Here is a 27,564-nt window from a genome sequence, read left to right as displayed (position 1 = left end):
GGTGTGCGAGGGGCATCCTGCGGGCGTCGCATGCTGGAGGGTCCGGGTCTCTCCGTCTCCCGTGGTGTGCGAGGGGCATCCTGCGGGCGTCGCATGCTGGAGGGTGCGGGTCTCTCCGTCTCCTGTGGTCTCCGAGGGGCATCCTGTGGGCGGTGTGCATCTGCGGGGATGGGTGCCTGGACGTTTGGTCCTGCGATACACAATGAAGCATGCATGGTTAGACATCAGGCAGTGATCAGGTGATACGGGGGAGGGGGATATAGGGGAGGGGGGATATGGGGACGGGCTGTTGATGGCTCACTTGCTGGTGGGCCCCCGACCTCTGCATCAGCAACCTCCCGGTCCTCAGGTCCGCCAGCCAGTTCCAGGGCCCTTTCCTCGTGTACGGTCAGTGGCCTCTCATCAGCGGGCCCTCCTCCAGTCCTCACATGCTCCCTATTGTTGTGTGCGCGCTTCTCCTGTGGGGGGGGGGGTGGTGGCAGGGGTAAAAGGCAACAGTGTTAGGCTGGTATATGAATGCACGCCATCGGTTGCGCGTGCATTGCAGAGGTTAAGGTTAGGGCTGGATTCACTTGGGGATATGGGGGAGGGGGTATATGGGGGAGGGGGATATGGGGGAGGGGGGATATGGGGGAGGGGGGGATATGGGGGAGGGGGGATATGGGGGAGGGGGGGATATGGGGAGGGGGGATATGGGGGAGGGGGGATATGGGGGAGGGGGGATATGGGGGAGGGGGGATATGGGGGAGGGGGGATATGGGGGAGGGGGGGATATGGGGGAGGGGGGGATATGGGGGAGGGGGGATATGGGGAGGGGGGATATGGGGGAGGGGGGATATGGGGGAGGGGGGATATGGGGGAGGGGGGATATGGGGGAGGGGGGATATGGGGGAGGGGGGATATGGGGGGTATATGGGGGTATGGGGGAGGGGGGATATGGGGGAGGGGGGATATGGGGGAGGGGGGATATGGGGGAGGGGGGATATGGGGGAGGGGGATATGGGGAGGGGGGATATGGGGAGGGGGGATATGGGGAGGGGGGATATGGGGGAGGGGGGATATGGGGGAGGGGGATATGGGGGAGGGGGGATATGGGGGAGGGGGGGGATATGGGGGGGGGGATATGGGGGGTATATGGGGGGGATATGGGGGAGGGGGGATATGGGGGAGGGGGGATATGGGGGAGGGGGGATATGGGGGAGGGGGGATATGGGGAGGGGGGATATGGGGGAGGGGGGATATGGGGGAGGGGGGATATGGGGAGGGGGGGATATGGGGAGGGGGGATATGGAGGAGGGGGGGGATATGGGGGATGCTCACCCTGCCTGCTCTGACGAGGTCGTTCACCTTCTTGTGGCACTGGGTGCCTGTCCGTGGTGTTAGGGCCACAGCGGTGACGGCCTCTGCCACCTCCCTCCACAGACGCCGGCTGTGGCGTGGGGCAACTCTGCGGCCGTGCCCGGGATACATGGCGTCCCTCCTCTGCTCCACCGCGTCCAGGAGCGCCTCCACATCGCGTGACTCGAACCTCGGGGCTGAGCGACGGCCAGCCATCAAGTCGGGTGTTACGTCGGCTGTTCCTGTCGGGTGGGGGGGAGCAGCGCGGCCTTGTGAGCCGTCACGCCGTGCAGCGCGTATGACGCTGCACGGCGTGAACCACTGCGCAAGCGCGGATCCCGTTACGTCGCTGCTAGCCCATTTCGGGCCGCAGACTATCGGCCCATTTTTATGACGTGACGCAAGTGGGATTTGCGCCGATTTTTGCGCCGATCTCAGGCCCGGCTTCCTTCCATCGATTGACAGGCACTCTGAAATGTTTTGAAATAGAAATGGGACACCACCTGTTCTTCCAGTTTTAAGAAATATATCTGGAAGCTTTTGTTATGATAGCTGTAGCCATTATGAAAGTTTGCTGGGATTCAGAAACAATTAATTGGTTTCAGCTCAACATGTGGCCTATTGATCTAAACATGATTGACAGTTTTAAGACACTGCAATAACACAATATGCTTTTGATATGGTTTCTTGCTTACAAACAATGGAATCATTTTTTCTAGTATCAATGCTAGTGTGTTTGAATTCAGGGTTTTATTAGATTGTAAGAGGTTTCACTTGTTTCCAATTAGTTCAAAATAATTTCCATTGCTACTGCATGGCCCCATGAGGCTGTACATGGTGGATACTGGGTGAGTAACTGCGGAGTGACTCCATGGTGCATAGAGGTGCAATGAGATGCTTTGGGGTCTGAGGTGCCATGGGGCGGCGTGAGCGATCTGAGGTGGCATGGGATAGGGTGGCTTGCGGATGTGTGAGGTTATGAGGGAAGTGAGCAAAATGCACTGAGATCCTGAATGCACTGTACGAAAAGACAAAATTCCCAGTTAAAATTTCACATGGGTCGTGAGTGTGCAGTTCAGAAGGTGCAAAATTGCACAGGTTGGATTTTCCCAAGCCCACTCAAAAATCCAAGAATTAGATTCAGAGGGTCAGAGAGGCATTACAGCATAGAAGGAGGCCATTCAGCCCATCAAGAGCCCAAACCAGTTCTCTTTTCAGAGATTCAATCAGACCTCTATCTCCATAGCCCTGTAAGTTATTCACTCAACTGCACATCCAAGTTCCTTTTGAAACCATTCATCTGCTTTCACCACCCACACAGGCAATGAGTTCCAGATCATAATAACTCGTTGCATAAAAAAGTTCTCCGCACAGCCGCCCTGCATCTCTTGCACAAAGCCTCAAATCTGTGTTTCCCAGGTCTTGCACCATCAGTTGATGGGGAGAGCGCTTCTTTATCTTCTTCATCTCAATTGCCAGAATCTTGTACACCTCCATCAAATGTCCCATCAGTCTCCTTTGCTCGAAGGAAAACTTCTCCAACTTACCTTTCTAGTTAAAATTCCTCATTCCTTCATTCCTGAAACTATTCTGGTAAATCCTCTCTGCACCATCCCAAGGACTGACATACTTTCGAAATAGTGGCAACCAAAACTGGATGTAATACTCTAGTTGTTACCTAACCAGAGATTTATAAAGATTCCACATAACTTCTCTATTTTCTACTCATTGCCTCTGTTTATGAAGCCCAAGATTGCATATGCATTGCTAATTATTTTCTATCAATATGTCCTGTCACCTTATCAATACCTACAGATTGTCATCATCACGTGATTCACTGGGTTGCATGGCTAATTTAAAGTGGTAAGGATAAAAAGTTGGGAAAAAAAGATTGCGAACATCAAAATGGGAAAAGGAAACAGGAAATGCCAGCAATGCAGTGGGTCGATCTGAAAGGGAACGACAGACCAGTTTTGAGCTTGAGAAACCCTTTCATCAGCACAGCATAACTGATTTTCTTTTCAGATGCTGTCTGACTCGCTGTGCATTAACAGTGTTTTCTGTTACTGTTTAAACACTCACCTTAAAGGATGAAGTAAAGTATTGTTGTGATTGTACTCACGTGCTGTGACATGGTTTCACAGTGCAGCTGATTAGCCTTGCCCTGGTGGGGAAAGCCATGTTTTCTCTTTACACTGCTAGTGGCACAGCCCATCCTTTCTGAAAAAAAAAACACCCAGAAACTAATTGATTCTTTAATGAACTTCTGGCAGATAAACCTCATCATTGTGCCTCTAACCATGGGTCAGCTAGTTTCAATTAACTTCAAAGGTCACATTTCTGTGAATACACCATCGGCAACATTTCTTTTGCCAACACATAAACTTGAACAATCATCAAATGGATACCCTGAATTCAGTAGACAACTGAATTAAACCAGGTCAGTGGCCTTACATGCTGAGCAGCTTGAGTTGTGGTCAGGCAATGTATGTGTGCTAACTAACTTCTGGGGCGAAATTCTCCCCCAACGGCGCGATGTCCGCCGACTGGCGCCAAAAACGGCGCCAATCAGACGGGCATCGCGCCGGCCCAAAGGTGCGGAATGCTCCGCATCTTTGGGGGCCGAGCCCCAACATTGAGGGGCTAGGCCGGCGCCGGAGGGATTTCCGCCCCGCCAGCTGGCGGAAATGGCGTTTGTTGCCCCGCCAGCTAGCGGAAATGGCGTTTGTTGCCCCGCCAGCTGGCGCGGAAATGCGGCGCATGCGCGGGAGCGTCAGCGGCCGCCGACAGTTTCCCGCGCATGCGCAGTGGGGAGAGTCACTTCCTCCTCCGCCATGGTGGAGACCGTGGCGGAGGAGGAAGGGAAAGAGTGCCCCCACGGCACAGGCCCGCCCGCGGATCGGTGGGCCCCGATCGCGGGCCAGGCCACCGTGGGGGCACCGCCCGGGGTCAGATCGCCCCGCGCCCCCCCCAGGACCCCGGAGCCCGCCCACGCCGCCTGGTCCCGCCGGTAAATACCAGGTTTAATTTACGCCGGCGGGACAGGCAATTTCTGGGCGGGACTTCGGCCCATTCGGGCCGGAGATTTGAGAGGGGGGTCCCGCCAACCGGCGCGGCCCGATTCCCGCCCCCGCCCAATCTCCGGTACCGGAGACTTCGGCGGGGGCGGGGGCGGGATTCACGGCGGCCAATGGCCATTCTCCGACCCGGCGGGGTGTCGGAGAATGACGTCCCTGGTCTGTGACATACTGACACTTAGTATGTGTTTTTTTAGTGGTACATAACATCAGCATTATCTCAATTTCTTTTAAACCAATTTTCTCCCCTCATGTAAAGATCGGTTTTGCAACTGGTTTAGAAGTCTCTCCGAAACGAGCATCCAAAAGGCCTTCACTCGAATGGCAATTATGAGTGCAGGATGTAGCCACGTAAAATGGCTGCTTCCCTATTAATCTGGCCAAAACCCGATTTAAAATGGCTAACCGAAAAGGCTGATGGGAAAAGCAGGCAACAGGACACAAACGGACAGCTGAAGGCAGAATATCATATTCGGCTCTGGGGAAGTCGGCCCAGATCGATACTCAGGACTATTAACAGCCCATCAACCCAGACATCTGCAGTTATACTCAGGACTATTAGCAGCCCATCAACCCAGACATCTGCAGTTTAATCGGCTATCCCCGGGAACAATTGCAACATATTAGCAATTGAATACCGGGCCAGACCTGTCGGCGCCTGCAGTGGCCGAAACAAAGGCAGGTGAATGACCACCCCCCGATCGGGGAATCGCCTCGCAATTGGACGTATCAAACCCAGTGATTGGGAACAAGTCCAATCACTTGGGACTCAGGGTCAAGGGCCGCCCCGGGAGGCGGGAAGCCCCTGGGCCCTATAAAGTGAGGGGCCAAGTTCAGATCTCTCTCTCTCTCCCTTCTTCGCCTGCTCGAGACCTTCGCAAGAACATCAACCAGCAACTGTAAGTTTGAATCCAGCGATCGCTATCCGATAAAGACTCCTAGCCATCGACCTGTATCAGCCTTTTGAATCTCGCGGGCCAGATCCAATTCGATAAGCCATTCGTTTCCCTGACCTGGTGGGCTCTTCCTAAAGTTAAGTATTGGCCAGTAGTGATAGGTTTCTATATAGATAGTAGGATTATTGTGTAAACATTACTTGTTGTATATAATAAATGACCGTTGATTTCAATCTTACTAAGCGGTGTGCTGACTTATTAATCATAACTTGAGCTTGAACCACGTGGCGGTATCAGAAAGATACCTGGCGACTCGTGAGCAAAGGTGACATAATCAGAGCTAATAAACTAAGGCTAAAAAGAGCAACAATGAACGTGGGCGACATGGTGACACAGTGGTTAGCACTGTTGCCTCACGGCGCTGAGGACCCAGGTTCAATCCCAGACCCAAGTTTGATCCCGGCCCCCGGGTCACTGTCCTAGTGGAGTTTGCACATTCTCCCCATGTCTGCGTGGGTCTCACGCTCACAACCCAAAAGATGTGCAGGGTAGGTGGATTGGACAAGCTAAATTGCCACTTAATTGGAGAAATTTAAAAAATATAATAAATAAACATGAACTTTAACAGTAGCTATTTGGTCATTTAGACCATGGTTTTCCAAACTAGGTTCTGCGACCACCTACACGGCAGCACGGTAGCCTTGTGGATAGCACAATTGCTTCACAGCTCCAGGGTCCCAGGTTCGATTCCCGGCTTGGGTCACTGTCTGTGCGGAGTCTGCACATCCTCCCCGTGTCTGCGTGGGTTTACTCCGGGTGCTCCGGTTTCCTCCCACAGTCCAAAGATGTGCAGGTTAGGTGGATTGGCCATGCTAAATTGCCCTTCGTGTCCAAAATTGCCCTTAGTGTTGGGTGGGATTGCTGGGTTATGGGGATAGGGTGGAGGTGTGGACCTTGGTAGGGTGCTCTTTCCAAGAGCCGGTGCAGACTCGATGGGCCGAATGGCCTCCTTCTGCACTGTAAGTTCTATATAAAAAAGTTTGAACGCTATGAAGTAGATTGTCCAATCAGAGACAGGCTTCTTCAGAATCTAGAATTCTGGAAACAGCATGTAACTCCCAGATCAAGGCGAACACAGACAGCAGAGCAATGGGGAGAGAGGACAGTATATTGGGAGAGGAAGTGTTCATCAGGCAGAAGTCAGTGAAGTGGGCCATGGAGTGGGGAAAGCAGGACTCCAAGAGGGAGTGGGGGAAGAGGGTCTCGGAACAGGAACATAGAACATTACAGCGCAGACCAGGCCTTCGGCCCTCGATGTTGCGCCGACCTGTGAAACCACTTTAAAGCCCATCTACACTATTCCCTTATCGTCCATATGTCAGTGGGGAAGTGGACCTCGGCGTGGGAGTGATGGCATGGCAAGGGGGAAAAAGGGGTGAGGATTGGGGTGTAGAGCAAACGAGGGTCAACGGCATGTGAGAGTGAGGGTTGAGGGTTTGGCTGCATGCATTTATCTGTGCATGTGAGATAGAGATAGGTGAGTCTGTATGTGTGTGTGAGAGAGAGCTGTGTGTATGGATGTGTGAGACAAAGAATGTCTGTGTGCGAGAGAGGTGTGTGTGAGAGAGAGGAGAGTGTGTGTGTATGAGAGATAGAGGTGAGTGTTTGTGTATATTAGAGAGACAAAGAGAGGTGAGTGTGTGGGAGAGAGCGAGAAATGAGTGTGTGTGTGTGTGAGAGAGAGAAGTGAGTATGTGTGTGTGTGTGAGAAAGAGAGGTGAGTGAGTGATTGAGAGAGAGGTGAGTGTGTGTAAGCGAGACAGAGAAGTGAATGTGTGTGTATGAGTGATAGAGGTGAGTGTGTGTGTGAGAGAGAGAGGTGAGTATGTGTGTGTGAGTAAGTGAGCGCGAGAGAGAGAGAAGTGAGTGTATGTGTGAGTGTGTGTGTGTCTGAGAGGGAGAGAGCCTGTGTGTATCCAATTTGAGAATCCAGCTTTCCAGCAACACTCTTCTCATAACCAATTGAACCAAAGGAACAGCATCACTCCTCCCATTAAAATTGACAAGAAGGCAAGACTTAAGTACGTCTATTAATAAGAGAACTTAATTACAACAAACGTATACATGTAAGAAATAGAAAATACTTTTATAAATTAGGTTTTTGTATGTTTCTACCTATTGTGCAAAAACAATCAGTATTTTTTGCTTTAACTCTTCAACACAATAAGAATGTTTCTCAGGAGTTCCGTCAGTACTCTTGGGAGGTCAAAAGAGTTCTATAGCGGGAAAAGTTTGGAAAACCCTGATTTAGACCAACAGGGCTGAGACTATTCTCATCTGAAACCCAGAGTTGCATCAACGATCATTGGCTAGAAATTAGAGACAGAAACACTGCCCAATGTTCTTGTCATCAAGAGGCGCTGTGTTCAATTATAGCAGAATGGTGGCAGAAATAAACAGCTTCAGCATAGGCCCCAGATTAACAATGGGATCTCCCCAGGCTGCATAACTGCACTTATGCCTTGGATAAATGAACTGAGGCATGAGGGGAGCCCTTAATTGGCCTCAAATTCAATGGCAACTTCAATGTTTTAATAATCTAGACATCAGGCCATTCCCGCATTCTCAACGATTGATGTGCTCAAAAGAAATGAAGATCAGAGTTAGGCCTACAATCACTTAAAGTGCAGGATCGGTAAATTTACCTTTATAATCCAACACATGAGCTAGCCATTAGCAGTCTCAATTATAGAGGCATACTTTCAAAAATTACAATTTTATAAATGTAACATATGGACTGATATTTTACAAGTGTATTGGTACAAAAATATTCTTTCATTGAACCAAGAATGTCCCCAATCTGCACGGAATACTACTGAGTTAGCTAACCACAGCCATGGTAGTGCTAGAGATGGTATAATTAATGGCCAGGCTAGGGAGGAAATATTTAGCCAGGCTTTCTGCTGCTGAACAGTGCAGTGAACTGTACTGAAAGTTACACATAGAGAACAGAGAGAGGCGTGATTCAGCTATGAAGCCCCCTTGCTCCAGCCCCCATCCACAATAGTTACTCAGCTGGCTGGCTGTGGTGAATGTATTCACCATAATGTAATCACCACAATAATACATTCCACCTAATGTAACCTTTGCCTGGAAGTGGTGATACGAGCTGCTCCCAGACACTGTGCTGTAACCCCCGGTGGGCTCCGCCTCTGGCTCCGCCCTCACCGGGGCCATATATAACCTGGCCACCTGCAGGTGGCACTCATCTGCACAACCGACTCTGGCTAGGCACACTGCATCAAAATCAGATGCAGTAAACAGCAAATGAGGAAAACTTGCCTGTAAAACCTTCACATCTGCAAAATATTTCTTGAGCAGTTCTAATATGGGAAATCTCTGTAAATGGACACACTTTTGTCAAAGAAAACACATAAAGTTGTGTTTATTAATAAAATGTCCTTTCAATACATTTCCTAATTAAGTTGAGGAGAAAAACACAACCATAGCCATTTGAAACAAAAATACCACAAACACACTTTCTGACTTCTAACTACAATTACTTCTAATCATCTCACACAAATTACTAATTTCATTGTTATTCAGCATTGTATATAGATATATTAACCTTTTCATTTTAAAAGGTTGACCAAGAGTTGTTAAATTATTACCTATTTGGGACATACCCCTTCGAACTTTGAGAGTGAAATGTTACAACGTTGGTTGAGTTACATTGACACAGAAAAGGCCATTCGCCTAACAAGTCTATGCCAGCATTTGTACTCCACATAAGCCTTCTTCCACTCCTCCATATCTAACCGTATTATCATACTCTTCTGTTTCTTTCTCTCTCATGTGTTCCTCTAGTCTCTCCTTAAAGCATCTATGTCACTTGGCTTAGCTACTCCGTGTGGTAGTGCATTCCATATTTCTACCATTCTTTGAGTGGTCAATAGAAAAGCGTTACTAAAACCACCTACTAGCACACAGCTAGGTGGATGAGCAGATAAGCAACCTCAGATATATCTGTCAGTGTGCTCACACGTCATTTTTAACATTGAGGTTTAAAATTTCCACTACCGGTCTGAAAGGTCTATTGCCATTCAATCTATCGAAACTCAGTTTCCATTTCGTCAAAAACTTTAAAAGGGAACATTGTATTTTTTGTAAGTCAAATCCACATCTAGTAAGCATACCAAATTCAAAGGCAGTTCGCCTCAGCTTTATGTGGGTCAGTTAGCCCAGTTGGTTGGATGGCTGGTTTGTGATGCAGAACAACACATGCAGCATGGGTTCAATTCCTGTCCCAGCTGGGGTTGTTCATGAAGGCTCCATCTTCTCAACGTTGCCACTTGCCTGAAGTTTGGTGACCCTCAGGTTATATCACCACCAGTCAGCTCTCTTGCAAAGGGGAGAGCAGCCTATGGTCTTCTGGGACTGTGCTGATATATACATATTCAAAACTTGTGAGTATGCCCTCCCGCCTGAGGTGTTGGGTGCTCTGAGGTACAGACGAACCAACACGGTTGCGATTGGTACAACGTAGTTTTATTTCATCTAACTATTTATACATCTGACTTGGTACTCAGCACGTTGTGACTGTGTGAGTGTCTTGCTAATGAGGTCCTGGCCCTGTGCTGTCTCCAGATGGACTGCTCAGGAAGTGTCGTGTTTCTTGTCTTATACTGTGTCTGCTCCTGTCTGTGATTAGCTGTCGTGTTATGTGTGCTAATTGGTCCGTTGGTCTGTCTATCAGTATGTATGTGTTATGATGTATGTTTGAATATCATGACATCCCCCCCTTTTTTACAAGATTATGTGCCTACGTGGTTATAAATATAAATGTGTCCTTGGTGCAGCTAAAGGTGTGTGTGTGCGTAATATTTACATCATGTACATGGGGCTTAACTATATACAAGGGGCGATGTCACGTGTGACATGCTAACGAGGTTGTACCATAACAAAAGAAGAACAACGTTGAAATTTGGACCGATCAAACGAGGCCTGGAACGATAAAACAGTGACATGTTACAAAACAGTAGTTGCTAAAGTTTGACATGTGAACAGTCTCATAAGTCCAATCTAGTAGGTGGGCGACGAATTCGGGTTGACCGCCTCAAGGGTGGGTCGAGAACCACCGGCTGAGGTGCGAGCCTGGCCACGGGCGGCGACAGAAGGGGCATGGTATATGGCAGCTCCACAAAGTCGCTATCAGGAACCAGTGGAGGACACGGCGTCTGTGTAGGGTCCCGTTGCGAGCGTGGAAGCAGGCGAAGGGCTCGGCGATTGCGCCTACGCACGGATCCATCCGGCATGCGTACCAGGAACGAGCGGGGAGCCACGCGTTGGAGAACTTCGGCAGGTGCTGACCAGCCACCGTCTGGTAGGTGGATGCGGACGTTGTCTCCAGGGGCCAGGGAGGGAAGATCAGTTGTCCGTATGTCGTACGATCTCTTCTGGCGATCGCGCTGCAGTTGCATCCTATGCAGTACCGGAGCATGGTCTATTGTTGGTGACAGGATGGAAGGCACAGTGGTTCTGAGGGCGCGACCCATCAGCAGCTGTGCTGGTGAGAGACCAGTGGCTAGTGGGGCCGAGCGATAGGCCAGCAGGGCGAGGTAGAAGTCCGACCCGGCAGCAGCAGCCTTGCAGAGGAGCCGCTTGGCAATGTGAACGTCCTTCTCCGCCTTTCCATTGGACTGGGGATGCAGAGGGCTGGACGTCACGTGTGTGAAGCCATACGAAGCAGCAAAGGATGACCATTCATGGCTGGCAAAACAGGGCCCATTATCCGACAGGACAGTCATCGGAATGCCGTGGCGAGCAAAGGTGTCTTTGCAGGCCCTGATGACAGCAGACGAAGTCAAATCGTGCAGGCGTATGACTTCTGGGTAGTTTGAGAAGTAGTCAACTATGATGACATAGTCCATGCCGAGCGCGTGAAATAGGTCGACACCCACCTTCGCCCAGGGGGACGTCACCAGCTCATGGGACAGAAGCGTCTCAGGAGGTTGCGCCGGCTGAAACCTTTGGCAGGTTGTACAGTTGAGCACCATGTTGGCAATATCGTCACTGATGCCCGGCCAGTATACCGCCCCTCGAGCCCTCCGTCTGCACTTCTCGACCCCCAAGTGGCCTTTGTGTAGTTGGTCGAGAACCAGCTGGCGCATGCTGTGCGGAATCACAATCCGGTCCAGCTTCAGAAGGACACCATCAATGATGGCTCGGTCGTCTCGTACATTGTAGAACTGCGGGCACTGCCCTTTGAGCCATCCTCCCGTCATGTGGCGCATCACTCGCTGCAGAAAGGGGTCGGCCGCAGTCTCTCGGCAGATACGGGCCAGACTGGAGTCGTCAGCCGGCAGATTTGCCGCTGTAAAAGCCACCTGTGCCTCGACCTGACATACGAACACCTCCGCATCTGGCGGCGTGCTCACTGCTCTGGATAGGGCATCCGCCACGATGAGGTCCTTCCCTGGAGTGTAGACTAGTTGGAAGTCGTACCTCCTGAGTTTAAGTAGGATGCGCTGGAGGCGAGGGGTCATCTCGTTCAGGTCCTTGTTTATTATGCTGACCAGGGGGCGGTGGTCAGTTTCGACCGTGAACCGTGGAAGACCATAGACGTAATCGTGGAACTTGTCTAAACCGGTTAGCAAGCCCAGGCATTCTTTTTCGATTTGCGCATAGCGCTGCTCTGTGGGGGTCATGGCCCGCGATGCATAGGCCACTGGGGCCCATGATGCCGTGTCATCCCTCTGCAGGAGCACTGCCCCAATGCCGGATTGGCTGGCATCAGTTGAGATTTTGGTGGCACGAGACGTGTCAAAAAACGCCAACACTGGTGCCGTAGTGAGTTTGCGTTTGAGCTCCTCCCATTCCAGCTGGTGTGTGTGTTGCCACTGGAACTCTGTGGATTTTCTGACGAGGTGGCGCAGAGTCGTCGTGTGGGAGGCAAGGTTGGGAATGAACTTCCCCAGGAAGTTGACCATGCCAAGGAAGCGTAGGACAGCCTTCTTGTCGGCCGGCTGCGGCATGGCTGTGATGGCGCTCACCTTGTCTGCATCCGGACGGACCCCTGACCGGGAGATATGGTCCCCCAGGAACTTCAACTCGGTCTGGCCATAGGAGCCCTTGGCTCGGTTGAGACGCAGGCCATTTTCCCATATGCAGGCAAAAGCGCGTTGGAGACGATGTATGCGCTCCTGCATGATGACATCGTCCACATATACGCGCACCCCTTCGTTGCCTTCCATCATCTGCTCCATGATTCTATGGAAGACCTCAGATGCCGAGATGATGCCAAATGGCATCCGGTTGTAGCAGAACCTGCCGAAAGGGGTGTTGAAGGTACATAGCTTTCGGCTGGACGGGTCAAGTTGGATCTGCCAAAATCCTTTCGAAGCATCCAGTTTCGTGAATATCTTCACCTGGGCCATTTCACTGGTGACCTCCTCCCGTTTGGGTATGAGATAATGTTCCCTCATAATATTATTATTGAGGTCTTTGGGGTCAATACAGATGCGGAGCTCGCCAGAGGGCTTCTTGACACACACCATGGAGCTGACCCATGGCGTGGGCTCCGTGACCCTGGATAGGACCCCTTGGTCCTGGAGATCCTGCAGCTGCAGCTTGAGGCGGTCTTTAAGTGGCGCAGGAACCCTGCGAGGTGCGTGAATGACCGGGATGGCGTCCGGTTTGAGGCGAATTCGGTAGGTATATAGCAGTGTTCCCATGACTTCGAATGCCTCCTGGTTGTGGGCGAGGAGCGATTGGAGTTGTGCGTAGAACTCTGCATCCGGGAAGTCAGACGTGCCGTCTGGAGAGAGAGAGAGAATTTGTTGCACAAGGTGGAGAGCCTTACATGCCTGTGCGTCCAGCAGGGAGTCCTTTGATGAGCCAACTATCTCGAACGAGAGTGTGGCCGTGTGTGTTTTGTGTGTCACCTGGAGCTGGCAGGATCCCATGGCCAGGATAACGTTCCTGTTGTAGTCGACCATCTTGCACCGGGATGGCTGGATTGGTGGTCTGACCTTCATGGCATAGAAGGCTGACCATGCTATGAGGTTGGCGGAGGCGCCAGTGTCCAGGTGGAAATTGATCGGCGATCGGTTGACCGTTAGGGTGGCACTCCATTCATCGCCCGGATTGATGGTGTTGACCCGGTTCGCATCAATGACCGCAACCCGGAAGGCGTCTTGGTCATCTGTGTCATCGGTTTGGATGTCGTGATGTGGAGGCTGAATGGTCCGCACGTTCCTGCGAGGTTGTCGGAGATGTGGAAGATCAACAGGTTGAGCCGCTCGACAGTAGGCTGCATAGCGTAGGCATTGTCGGGTTTTTGCAGGACATTGCCCTTTTAAATGTGCAGCTCCACAGTTGCCGCACGTCATGACATCATGGCGTTCGTTACGCCACTGCGCAAGCGCAGTTCGGTCTTGCGTCGGGCGCGCCTGCGTAGCATGTCCCTCAGTGTTGCTGTAGGTTTTGGCGCGCACAAACGCGGGAGGCCTTAAAAAGCGCGCGAAACGGCCGCCCTCGTCCGGGCCGCGGGCCGGGAGAAACTCGATTGCCTGGACGCGTTCGGCCTCGTGGGCGGCCTGGCTTGCCGATTCGATCGCGTGGGACCCCCTCCGTGCCGATTCGGTCACCTGAAATTGGGCATAGCGGATGGTCGCATTTTCATGCAGGACACAGGCTTCAACTGCAGATGCTAAGGTCAGGCCTTTAATTTTTAGAAGCTGCTGGCCTAGGCCACTGGAGGCAACGGCAAAAACGATCTGGTCCCGGATCATGGACTCTGAGGTGGTGTCGTAACCGCAGGACTGCGCGAGTATGCGGAGGTGCGTCAGGAAGGACTGAAAGAGCTCATCCTTACCTTGCAGGCGCTGCTGGAAGACATACCTCTCAAAGCTCTCGTTGACCTCAACGTTGAAGTGCCGGTCGAGCTTGAGGAGGACCGTGTCATACTTAGCTTTGTTCTCGCCTTCCGCCAACACCAAGGAGTGGTATACATGGATGGCGTGCTGACCTGCGGTAGTGAGGAGCATGGCAATCTTTGTTTCGTCCGAGGCGCCCTGTTTTTCATTGGCTTGCATGAAGAGTTCGAATTGCTGCTTGAAGAGCTTCCAATTTGTGCCCAGGTTCCCAGCGACTTGCAACGGCTGCGGTTTGTTGTGGGTGTTCCATGGCTCAAGATGGCAGATTTGCCGGTAGGTATCGATTCACTCCTGGTATCATGAGGTGTTGGGTGCTCTGAGGTACAGACGAACCAACACGGTTGCGATTGGTACAACGCAGTTTTATTTCATCTAACTATTTATACATCTGACTTGGTACTCAGCACGTTGTGACGGTGTGAGTGACTTGCTAATGAGGTCCTGGCCCTGTGCTGTCTCCAGATGGACTGCCCAGGAAGTGTTGTGTTTCTTGTCTTATACTGTGTCTGCTCTTGTCTGTGATTGGCTGTCGTGTTATGTGTGCTAATTGGTCCGTTGGTCTGTCTATCATTATGTATGTGTTATGATGTATGTTTGAATATCATGACACCGCCCACCTACTAAACTTGAACCTATTATTGCGAGTAATAAATTTTGATATTTTCACATCCATATACTTGAATTGGCAGTCTTGTCAGAGTCTTGGATCCTTTCAAAGTTGAAAATTAGAACATAAACACAACCATTGGGTGGCAAATGAGTTAAAATATATAATGCTGCAATGGATCCTCACTAAATCGTAATCTTCACTGAGATAAAATTTAGATTTGTCACGTGTACTGAGGTACAGTGAAAAGTCTTGTTCTGCGTACAGTCCAGGCACATCATTCCACACATGAAAAACATAGGACATATAATAAATACACAATGTAAATACATAGACATAGAGATCGGGTGAAGCATACGGAGTAGAAGTGCTACAACACAGGTGGCGCAGTGGTTAGCACTGTTGCCTTACGGCGCCAAGGACCCGGGTTCGATCTCAGCCCCGGGTCACTGTTCGTGTGGAGTTTGCACATTCTCCCCGTGCTTGCGTAGGTCTCACCCCCATAACACAAAGATGTGCAGGCTAGGTGGATTGGCCGCACCCAATTGCCCTTTAATTGAAAAAAAATAATTGGGTACTCTAAATTTAATAAAAATAGTGCTACAACAGTACAGAAGATGCGTAGAAAGATCAGTTTAATCCATAAGAGGGTCATTCAGGAGTCTGGTAACAGTGTGGAAGATGCTGTTTTTGAATCTGTTAGTGCGTGTTCTCAGACTTTTGTATCTCCTGCCCAATGGAAGAAATTGGAAGGGAGAATAACCCGGGGGAGGAGGGGTCTTTGATTATGCTGCCCGCTTTCCCAAGGCAGAGTCAATGGATGCGAGGTGGGTTCGCATGATGGACTAGGCTGTGTTCACGACTCATTGCAACGACCTGCAAGACAGCCATCTGAGACTCAGAGGGCGGGATTCTCCGACGCCCTGCCAGGTCGGAGAATCCCCGGAGGGGTGGCATATTCTCCAGCGCAGTTTTTCGGGCAGCAGCGGGATTCCCACCACGTCGGTCAGGGGCCGTTGGCAGTGGCCCCCCCCGAGGATTCTCTGGGTCCCGATGGGCCGATTGGCCATCCATTTTTGGCCAGTCCCACCGACGTGAATCACTCAACTCACGCACCGGCGGACCTGGCAGGTGAGTATGCGTGGGCGGTCCTCAGGGGGGCGCGACGGGATCTGATCCCGGGAGGAAGGGAGGGCCCCCACGGTGGCCTGGCCCGCGATCGGGGCCCACCGATCTGCGGGCGGGCTTGTTCCGTGGGGGCACCTCTTTCTTCCGTGCCGGGCCCCTGTAGGGCTCCGCCATACTGCCTAGGGGTCGGCGCAGAGAAGAGAACCCCCCGTGCAGGCGCCAAGATATGCCGGCCGTCCTGCGCATGCGCGGAATCACGGCAGCCATTCCACTCATGCGCGTGATCACGCTAGCCCTTCGCTGCATGCACGAACTTGCGTCATCCCTTTGTCGCCGGCTGGAGCAGCGCCAACCCCTCCGGCGTCCACCTAGCCCCCGAAAATGCGGAGAATGCGCCGGCGTGGGGGCTTAGTCCCCAGAAGGGAGAATCCAGAGTATCTGAATAAAAGTAACACGAACCACATAATGCAGAATTGTTCAAAGAATACAATATGTAATTAATATTGCCACTTCACCATTTATCACATTTCTATTTATGGACTGACAGGTGTGCCGTGGCTGGGGAGTGTCTGCCAGGGCCGGGGGGGAGTAGCGAGGGCCAACCAGGAGATGGGCCATGTGTCCGGGGTGTCTCCCCAGGGCTGGAGAGTCTGGGCATCCTGCAAGGCAGCCATCTGGCTGCGCACTCCGCTGACTGCCCACTGTGACCTGTAAATGAGCAGAGCGCCATTGGCCATATGGGTGCCCCCCCGCAACCCAGGCCACCCCTCTAGGAACCCCCAGACCGCAGATGACCTATCATTGGGAGGGTGTAGTCCAGCACAGCCAGCAGCCCACCAGGTGCTGGAACTCCTCACTGTACCCATCCAAGGCACTGCCCCACTGCAATGGAAGCAGGGGAAGAACGGAGACTAGCAAACGCATGCATCGTGGACTTTACCACCCAACATGGCACACTGCCCTTCCCCCAACACAGATGCCCCACCAGTGGCACTATCAGCTAGCCCACTCCGCAGGACAACCAGCCATCACCAAGCCCCGTCTGTGCCCCTGCTTCCATCCATCCTGCCCCTGGACAGGTAGGCACAACCCATGCATCGCAAAGAGGGCACACGGCACACCTCAGGTACAGTCCCAACAGGTGCCCATCCCCCTCATCCAGCCCCATCCTTTGGCCCTGCCCACAAGCATGCCAGCAAGCATGGCGCCGGTAGGTGACACACGGTGACCCCCAACCCCCACCCCACGACCAAGTGCCACCCTGCTGTCTGGGTAGCACATGGTCCACTCAAGGAGGACATCCTCAGTAGACTTCACAAGAGCCGCGGAGCGTTGCGCTGACATGGATAGCACCAACCATCGGTGGTGAGGTTAGAGGCCTCCTGGTGCCAGGCATCAATGGAGCCAGGGGGGCAGTGCGGACAGAAGAGTATCATGGGGAACGACCAGGGGTGTGAATGGGAGTGGGGAGGGGGACATGTAGGGGAGGGCTTCAGTGCAGACCATGGCGACCGTGTAGCCCATCGGACCTGGATGGGCACGGGAGTATGCACCATGCTAACATGTCTGCCCTTTACCCCCTGCAGGCAATGAATTTCGGAGTCCAGCCAGGAATGGTTGGCATCTGCCTGGCCTGGCGGCCCTTGCGGACGCAATGAGGCTGCACGAGCAGGAGCTGCTCGGGGTGGACCCTGCAGAACAGGAACCTACCCTAGGGGAGCAGGGGACAGCTGGTGGGGTTGGAGAGCAGTTGAACAGCGGGCCATGGAGGAGGTGGGAAGACGGCGTTGCACCAGACTCCATGTGCATTGGCAGCGCCTGTACTTCGAGGACCAGCCAAACTGAGCATGTCGCCGGCGACTGCGGGTGAGGAGGGAGACTGTGCAACATCTATGCCAGAAGATGAAACACCTGGAACCGTGGAGATATGGAGGAGGACACTCGCTCCCGGTGACAATGGCTCTGAACCTTTCTGCGACCGAGTCCTTCCAGGTGCCGAGTGGGGATCTCGCAGGCGCCCGTTCACAGGTGCATCCACGCTGCCATGGATGCCCTATTTGCCCAGGTGGCACAGTACATCAACTTCAGTCTGGACCAATCCGACCAGGATTTCCGGACAGTGGGCTCACCGCCATCACAGGCATGTCCTAGGTCCTGGGGGTGATAATTGGACACACATCCCCCTACGAGCACCAGTGCAGGAAGGGGTGCCATTCATCAACGGAAGGGCTTCTACTCGATGAATGTGCAGTTGGTGTGCGACCACCGGCTGCAGATGGTGCAGGTCTGCACCTGATAACCAGGTAGCGTGCACACCGCTTTCGCTTGGCACACTCATCGGTGCCCGAGACTTTCGAGGCGCACCCTCGTGTAAGGGGTTGGTTCTTGGGCGACAGTGGTTACCCACTGCGGTCGGGGCCAATGATACCCAACCGGAGGCCCCAGACTACTGTGGAGAACTGCTATAACGACACCCATGAATCAACCAGGAGTGTCATTGAGCGGTATTTCGGCGTCCTCAAGATGCGGTGCACGTGCCTGGACTATTCTGGTGGGGCCCTCCAGTGTCCAAGGGCCGCCGCGCATGGGAAAACCTGATCATCTCCAGGTTCGCTGATTGGGACCTGTTCACCGGCAGCTCAACCATCCCGTCCCACCCCCACATAACCCTCTCCCCCCCAATGTTACCCATCCCAACACTCTATTCTTCCCATCCCAGTACCTCCACCCCCCCTCCGAGCTTCTCACCAGCTGCACCACAGGGTATTGGTCCTGGGCTGGCAGCATTAGCTGGTCTGGCCCATGGGGTGGAGGATGATGACAACCCGCTCCTCGATGAGCACTGATGCTCCGCAACGTTTGACAGAATCTGGCTTCCGTTCCGGTGTCACATTCCACTGTCTGATCCCTGCATGGGTGCAGACCATTCTATAACACGGTCCCACAGACCTCCAGGAGAGGTAGGGGTGGGGATAAGGTCCAGGAGGGCGAGGGGGTGGGGGGAGGTTATGGGGATATGAGTGGTGATGGGTCACTCATAGGGCAGGCCCTACCACATGGCGACCCCACATCACTGGCAGCCCACACGTTCCACCCCAACCACCACCCCCACTGGCCCTCCCCCACTCCCCTCCCCCCGCACCGGCGCCACATCGCTCAAGGTCCGAGCCAGGTACCTCTGTGACTGGCTCAGCTCAGCTAGCATCCTATGTTCTCCCGCCGGAGGAGAATTGATACTGATTAGCAATTCAGTATCCTTCACCATGCAAATTCATGCCTGGCGAGGAATACGAAAGATTCCCGAGGAAATCCCTCTGTCGGGCTGCCAATTTGAGCAGGCAGCCCGATAACGAAGTCCCATGGCTGACCACCCCCCCCCCCCCCACTTGGCATGGCAAATCAGTCCCACCGGCACACTCCACACCCGCACACCCAAATTGCAGTGCACCGCCGAATTTTCTGGGTGCCCCCCCCACCCCCATCCTCCAGGTATGGGGGATGACTAAACTCCCTCCACCTCCCAGGGACACCCTCCCAGGGACCGCCCAAAAAAGGAGACACTCACAGGGGCCACCTAAATAGGGAGACCTCCACATGGACCTCCCTAACTAAAAGGACCCTCCAATGTTGCCCTAATTAAAGTGACCCCCGCAGAGACTCCCTAACTAAAATGACTCTCCCACAGGGATCACATTACTACAGGTACCCTCACAAGGACCCCCTAACTAGAGGGATTTATTAATTTAGGGGGTCCCTGTAGGGGGTCTCCCTATTTAGACAGTCCCTGTGGGGGTCCCTTTACTTAGGGGATCTCTGGTGAGGGGTCTCGCTGGCGGTCCTTCTAGTTGGGGTCCCTTGGAAGTCTCTCATTTTAGGGGATCTCCGTGGGTGGGGATGGGGGGTCTGACGGGTCGGGTGGGCATGCAGTGCATTATGGAGGGGGAGGGTGGCTCTCTAATGGACCTTTACCAACTCGCTTTAGGAGTTGAAATGAAATAAAAATTGCTTATTGTCACAAGTGGGCTTCAAATGAAGTTACCATGAAAAGCCCCTCGTCGCCACATTCCGGCGCCTGTTCGGGGAGGCTGGTACGGGAATTGAACCCATGCTGCTGGCCTGCCTTGAAGCCAGCTATTTAGCCCAGTGTGCTAAACCAGTTACCCTTCACTCACCGCTGGGTCCACCATATCAGGTTCATGTTTGCTGATATCTGTAGTGAATCCCGCCCAAGTGATTCCAGGTCCAGAGGAGTTTGGTGCCAAATGGATGCAAACGGGTCATTGAGGCCTCTTTGCATTCATTTACATTCTCCCACTGGCACACAGGCGCGAAGCCCGACCCTGCCGCCAGCAGGGAGGGGCCGAAGCATCGTTACCGGGCGCTGATCCTAATTTGTCCTGAATGCTTGATTCTCTGTCACATCGGGGGACCCCGCTACCGGCGGCAGAGAATCCAGACCATTGACTCCATTTCAAAAGGTGGTTCATAGGCTTTGAAATGCTTTGGGACACCCTGGGGGCGTGAAATGCACAGGTTCCCTCTTACAAACCTCCAGTGCGCTATTTGTAGTGTCAAACTGTGTCAAGGTTTGGTACAGCACACCTTTAAACTGCGTGAGAAGACCTCTGGTAGCGGGGAGGCGCTGAGCAGGCACAGGGAGGGAGGCTCTGAGCAGGCACAGGGAGGGAGGCTCTGAGCAGTCACAGGGAGGCTCTGAGCAGTCACAGGGAGGGAGGCTCTGAGCAGTCACAGGGAGGCTCTGAGCAGTCACAGGGAGGCTCTGAGCAGTCACAGGGAGGGAGGCTCTGAGCAGTCACAGGGAGCGAGGCTCAGGGCAGTCATAGGGAGGCGCTGAGCAGGCACAGGGAGGGAGGCTCTGAGCAGTCACAGGGAGGGAGGCTCAGGGCAGTCACAGGGAGGCGCTGAGCAGGCACAGGGAGGGAGGCTCTGAGCAGTCACAGGGAGGGAGGCTCAGGGCAGTCACAGGGAGGCGCTGAGCAGGCACAGGGAGGGAGGCTCTGAGCAGTCACAGGGAGGGAGGCTCTGAGCAGGCACAGGGAGAGAGGCTCTGAGCAGTCACAGGGAGGGAGGCTCTGAGCAGTCACAGGGAGGCTCTGAGCAGTCACAGGGAGGGAGGCTCTGAGCAGTCACAGGGAGGCTCTGAGCAGTCACAGGGAGGGAGGCTCTGATCAGGCACAGGGAGGGAGGCTCTGAGCAGTCACAGGGAGGGAGGCTCTGAGCAGGCACAGGGAGAGAGGCTCTGAGCAGTCACAGGGAGGGAGGCTCTGAGCAGGCACAGGGAGAGAGGCTCTGAGCAGTCACAGGGAGGGAGGCTCTGAGCAGTCACAGGGAGGCTCTGAGCAGTCACAGGGAAGCTTTGAGCAGTCACAGGGAGGCTCTGAGCAGTCACAGGGAGGCTCTGAGCAGTCACAGGGAGGGAGGCTCTGAGCAGTCACAGGGAGGGAGGCTCTGAGCAGTCACAGGGAGGGAGGCTCTGAGCAGTCACAGGGAGGGAGGCTCTGAGCAGTCACAGGGAGGGAGGCTCAGAGCAGTCACAGGGAGGCTCTGAGCAGTCACAGGGAGGCTCTGAGCAGTCACAGGGAGGGAGGCTCTGAGCAGTCACAGGGAGGGAGGCTCTGAGCAGTCACAGGGAGGGAGGCTCTGAGCAGTCACAGGGAGGGAGGCTCTGAGCAGTCACAGGGAGGGAGGCTCTGAGCAGTCACAGGGAGGCTCTGAGCAGTCACAGGGAGGCTCAGCAGTCACAGGGAGGGAGGCTCTGAGCAGTCACAGGGACGCTCTGAGCAGTCCCAGGGAGAGAGGCTCTGAGCAGTCACAGGGAGCGAGGCTCTGAGCAGTCACAGGGAGGCTCTGAGCAGTCACAGGGAGGGAGGCTCTGAGCAGTCACAGGGAGGGAGGCGCTGAGCAGTCACAGGGAGGCTCTGAGCAGTCACAGGGAGGGAGGCTCTGAGCAGTCACAGGGAGGGAGGCTCTGAGCAGTCACAGGGAGGGAGGCTCAGAGCAGTCACAGGGAGGCTCTGAGCAGTCACAGGGAGGCTCTGAGCAGTCACAGGGAGGCTCTGAGCAGTCACAGGGAGGGAGGCTCTGAGCAGTCACAGGGAGGCTCTGAGCAGTCCCAGGGAGAGAGGCTCTGAGCAGTCACAGGGAGCGAGGCTCTGAGCAGTCACAGGGAGGCTCTGAGCAGTCACAGGGAGGCTCTGAGCAGTCACAGGGAGGGAGGCGCTGAGCAGTCACAGGGAGGCTCTGAGCAGTCACAGGGAGGCGCTGAGCAGGCACAGGGAGGGAGGCTCTGAGCAGTCACAGGGAGGCTCTGAGCAGTCACAGGGAGGCTCTGAGCAGTCACAGGGAGGGAGGCTCTGAGCAGTCACAGCGAGGCTCTGAGCAGTCACAGGGAGGCTCTGAGCAGTCACAGGGAGGGAGGCTCTGAGCAGTCACAGGGAGGGAGGCTCTGAGCAGTCACAGGGAGGCTCTGAGCAGTCACAGGGAGGGAGGCTCTGAGCAGTCACAGGGAGGCTCTGAGCAGTCACAGGGAGGCTTTGAGCAGTCACAGGGAGGGAGGCTCTGAGCAGTCACAGGGAGGCTCTGAGCAGTCACAGGGAGGCTCTGAGCAGTCACAGGGAGGGAGGCTCTGAGCAGTCACAGGGAGCGAGGCTCTGAGCAGTCACAGGGAGGCTCTGAGCAGTCACAGGGAGGCTCTGAGCAGTCACAGGGAGGCTCTGAGCAGTCACAGGGAGGGAGGCTCTGAGCAGTCACAGGGAGGCTCTGAGCAGTCACAGGGAGGCTTTGAGCAGTCACAGGGAGGCTCTGAGCAGTCACAGGGAGGGAGGCTCTGAGCAGTCACAGGGAGGGAGGCTCTGAGCAGTCACAGGGGGGGAGGCTCTGAGCAGTCACAGGGAGGGAGGCTCTGAGCAGTCACAGGGGGGGAGGCTCTGAGCAGTCACAGGGAGGGAGGCTCTGAGCAGTCACAGGGGGGGAGGCTCTGAGCAGTCACAGGGAGGCTCTGAGCAGTCACAGGGAGGCTCTGAGCAGTCACAGGGAGGGAGGCTCTGAGCAGTCACAGGGAGGCTCTGAGCAGTCACAGGGAGGGAGACTCTGAGCAGTCACAGGGAGGCTCTGAGCAGTCACAGGGAGGCTTTGAGCAGTCACAGGGAGGGAGGCTCTGAGCAGTCACAGGGAGGCTCTGAGCAGTCACAGGGAGGGAGGCTCTGAGCAGTCACAGGGAGGGAGGCTCTGAGCAGTCACAGGGAGGGAGGCAGGGACGATAGTGACAATTAAGGGGCATCTTGACAAATACATGAATAGGATGGGAATAGAGGGATATGGACCCAGGAAGTGTAGAAGATTGTAGTTTATTCGGGCAGCATGGTCGGCACGGGCTTGGAGGGCCGAAGGGCCTGTTCCTGTGCTGTACATTTCTTTATTCTTTGTTCTTTGTTCTTATACGCTCGTGATGAGTCTCGTTGGTGGCAGTACACAGGAGCGACCGGATGGAGTGGAGCGCATCGGAGAGGACCTCCTGCCAGCGGGTGACTGGGAGACTTCTAGACCGTAGGTCCAGGAGGACGGCCCTCCAGACCGTCGCATTCTCCCTCTCCACCTGTCCGTTGTCCCGGGGGTTGTAGCTGGTCAGCCTGCTGGTGGCGATGCCCTTGCTGAGCAGGAACTGACGCAACTCGTCGCTCATGAAGGAACCCCGATCACTGTGGATGTAGGTGGGGAGCCCGAACAAAGTGAAAAGACTATGCAGGGCCTTGATGACGGTGGCAGAGGTCATGCCAGGGTATGGGATGGCAAAGGGGAATCTTGAGTACTCATCAACAATGTTGAGGAAGTACACGTTACGGTCAGTGGAGGGGAGGGGCCCTTTGAAATCGACGCTGAGGCGCTCAAAGCGGCGAGAGGCTTTTACCAGGTGCGCTCTGTCTGGCTGATAGAAGTGCAGTTTGCACTCCGCGCAGACCAGGCAGTCCCTGGTCACGGTCCTGACCTCCTCGATGGAGTAAGGCAGGTTGCGAGCCTTGATGAAGTGAAAAAAACGGGTGACTCCCAGGGGACAGAGGGCATTGTGGAGGGCCCGGAGTCGGTCAACTTGTGCGCTGGCACATGTACCGCGAGATAGGGCATCTGGGGCTCATTGAGCTTCCCAGGGCGATACAAGATATCGTAGTTGTAGGTGGAGAGCTCGATCCTTCACTTCAGAATCTTGCCATTCTTGATCTTGCCCCGCTGAGTGTTATTGAACGTGAAGGCAACCGACCGTTGGTCAGTGAGGAGAGTGAATCGCCTGCCGGCCAGGTAATGCCTCCAATGTCGCACAGCTTCAACGATGGCTTGGGCTTCCTTTTCGACGGAGGAGTGTCGAATTTCGGAGGCTTGGAGGGTACAGGAGGAAAAAGCCACGGATCTGCCCGCCTGGTTGAGGGTAGTGGCCAGGGCAAAGTCCGACGCATCGCTCTCCACCTGGAAAGGAATGGACTCGTCCACAGCGTGCATCGCGGCCTTGGCAATATCTGCCTTGATGCGGTTGAAGGCCAGGCGGGCCTCAGCCGTCAGGAGAAAAGCGTAGGATTTAATAAGCGGACGGGCCTTGTCCGCATAATTGGGGACCCACTGGGCATAGTAGGAGAAGAACCCCAGGCATCTCTTCAGGGCCTTGCGGCAGTGGGGAGGGAGAGTTCCAGGAGGGGGCGCATGCGGTCGGGGTCGGGCCCTAGGACTCCGTTTTCCACAACGTAGCCAAGGATGGCTAGACAGGTTGTGCGGAAAACACATTTTTCCTTATTGTAGGTGAGGTTCAGGAATTTGGCGGTGTGGAGGAAGTGCCGGAGGTTTTCGTCATGGTCCTGCTGGTCATGGCTGCAGAGAGTGACATTATTTAAGTACGGGAACATGGCCCGCAGCCCGTACTGGTCAACCATTTGGTCCATTTCCCGTTGGAAGACCGAGACCCCATTGGTGACGCCGAAGGGAACCCTGAGGAAGTGGTAGAGGCAGCCATCTGCCTTGAAGGCAGTGTATTGGCGGTCCTCCGGGCGGTTAGGGAGCTGGTTATATGTGGACTTCAAGTCAACTGTGGAGAAGACTCGATACTGCGCAATCTGATTGACCATGTCAGATATGCGGGGCAGTGGGTACGCATCGAGCTGCGTGTACCGGTTGATGGTCTGACTGTAGTCGATGACCATCTGGTGCTTCTCCCCAGTCTTGACAACCACCACTTTGGCTCTCCAGGGGCTGTTACTAGCCTCTATGATCTCCTCTCGTAGGAGTCGCTGGACCTCCGACCTGATAAAGGTCCTATCCCGGGCACTGTATCGCCTGCTCCTAGTAGTGACGGGCTTACAGTGAGGTTAGCGAAGAGCGAGGGTGGGGCGACCTTAAGGGTCGCGAGGCTACAGACGGTGAGGGGTGGCAGGGGTCCGCAGAACTTTAAAGTAAGGCTCTGGAGGTGGCACTGGAAGTCGAGCCCCAGTAATAGGGCAACGTAGAGATGGGGAAGGACATAGAGTTTGAAGTTAGCGTACTCTACGCCTTGCACAGTAAGGGTCGCGACACAGTACCCCTGGATTTCTACTGCATGTGATCCGGAAGCCAGGGAGATTTTCTGGGTCGTGGGTAAGATTGGGAGTGAGCAGTGCCTTACCGTATCTGGGTGTATGAAGCTGACTGTGCTCCCGGAGTCGAAAAGGCAGGCCGTCTCGTGCCCGTTGATCTGGACGGTCATCGTCGATTTTGTGAGGTGATGAGGCCAGGACTGGTCGAGCGTGATGGAGGCGAGCTTCGGAAGGTGGCGGGTAGGCCGGCCGGACGTAGCGACGGCCAGCGTACGATCGGGTGAGCAGGGCTTCTGGGAGGCTGCGGAGGGGTCCCAAGATGGCAGCACCCATGGGTCACGTGTGGCGGGTGGCATTGGAGATGGCGTCAAAGATGGCGGCCCCCATGGGTCGCGTGTGGCGGGTGAAGTACAAAATGGCGTTAAAGATGGCGACCCCCATGGGTCGCATGTGGCGGCCGAGATCGAAGATGGCAGCGAAGATGGCGGCGCCCACGGGTCGCACATGACAGATGGCGCGGCAGCTGGGGGCGGCCCCGAAAGGCAGCAGGCAGCGCTGCTGGGCCAAGAAGCTTTAGGGAGAGATCGGGCCTGGCAGGCTTTCGCAAAGTGGCCCTTCCTCCCACACCCGTTGCAAGTCGCGTTCCGTGCAGGGCAGCATTGTCGGGGTTGATTACCTTGGCCGCAAAAGTAGCGCTTGGGGCTTCCGGCGTTGGTGGGCTGCTGTGCGGCACAGGCTTGTGCCGCACCCGGGTCGGATGATGGCGGCACCCACGAGGTCCCCGAGTGTGCCGCACGGTTGGAGGTATAGGCCTCCATGTTCTCTTAGGCCACCTCCAGCAAATTTGAGAGCTGCACTGTCTCTGGGAGACCGAGTGTACCCCCTTCTAGCAATCACTGGCGGATGTAGCTCGATTTCATGCCCGTGACATAAGCGTCCCTGAACAACAGCTCTGCGTGTTGGGTAGCCGATACTGCCTGGCAGTCACAGCTCCGGCAGTGTACCCGCAAGACACGCAGGAATTCTGCTAGTGATTCCCCAGGGCGTTGTCGTCTCATGGCAAGAATGTGCCTAGCGTACACCTCGTTCACAGACTTAACATAGTGTCTCTTCAGCAGCATTATCGCCTCCGTATACGAGGGGGCGTCCCTGATTAGAAGAAAGACTTGCGGACTCACCCGTGCGTTCAGGATCTGCTTCTTTTGGAGGTCGGTGAAGTCTTCGGTGGAGGATCCGAGGTATGCTTCGAAGCAGCTTAGCCAGTGCTCGAAAGTTGCAGTGGCGTCGGCTGCTGTGGGACCAGCTCCAGGCGATCAGGCTTCCCACGCATCTTAGAGGCCAGGAGGCTTTCTGTTTCATGTATTAAATTGATATGCCATCAATGTAAACACAACGAGTGGTGAACGTAACTGAGGCTTTAATACACTAAACAGAAAGCCTACTGGCCTCTGATCCCGAACTGGATCAGAGGCGGAGACTAGCCACCTTTATACATGAGCCCGAGGGGAGGAGCCACAGGCGGAGGCAGCAGGGACAAGCACAGGCATGTAACAACACAATACAATACAGTTGTTTATCACACACAGGAAGGGAGGCTCTCCTCCTGGAAATTCAGATCTTAGCACATTTAGCCCGAAAATCAGCCACCAAGCCAGCAACTCCCCCCTCCCCCCCCCCCCCCCCCCCCCCGCATCCCCCTCCACAAACATCACAGACACAAAGAAGCTGCCCCAAAGCAACCATGCAGCCGAACGGACGGCAAAGTAAGCAAGAGCCAGGGGAGAAAAATCGAGGTGGTGGGTTCGTGGAGCGAGGTGGAGCCGGACATAGCTGGACGAGCTGGATCAGTGACACCCATGCAGGATGACCCACCAATAAACCAATGGATGGAGCTCCGAACACAGGGACGTGATCAAAAACTAAATGAGGATGACGGTGAAGATGGCGGTCGCAGGTGCCCCTTTGAGGAGGCGCTGGAGAAGACAGAGCGGCAGCTGGAGGTGCAGTAAG

At 54.4% G+C, this 27,564-nt stretch overlaps 1 protein-coding gene across 1 annotated transcript in view; it reads right to left on the bottom strand.

Moving 5' to 3' along the window:
- Positions 1-27,564, bottom strand: part of blk (BLK proto-oncogene, Src family tyrosine kinase) — a 195,283-nt gene that overhangs the window by 131,905 nt on the left and 35,814 nt on the right. The window contains exon 2 of the mRNA XM_072499052.1: positions 3,461-3,558. Within this exon, the coding sequence (XP_072355153.1) occupies positions 3,461-3,553 (93 nt within the window). The 5' untranslated portion in view covers positions 3,554-3,558. The remainder of the gene's footprint in view (positions 1-3,460; positions 3,559-27,564) is intronic.

The sequence above is a fragment of the Scyliorhinus torazame genome, chromosome 4, assembly GCF_047496885.1.
Source record: "Scyliorhinus torazame isolate Kashiwa2021f chromosome 4, sScyTor2.1, whole genome shotgun sequence".
In the NCBI taxonomy this organism is placed as follows: domain Eukaryota; kingdom Metazoa; phylum Chordata; class Chondrichthyes; order Carcharhiniformes; family Scyliorhinidae; genus Scyliorhinus; species Scyliorhinus torazame.
The sequence above is the reverse complement of the archived record's forward strand: the minus strand, read 5'-3'. Positions and strand labels throughout refer to the sequence as shown.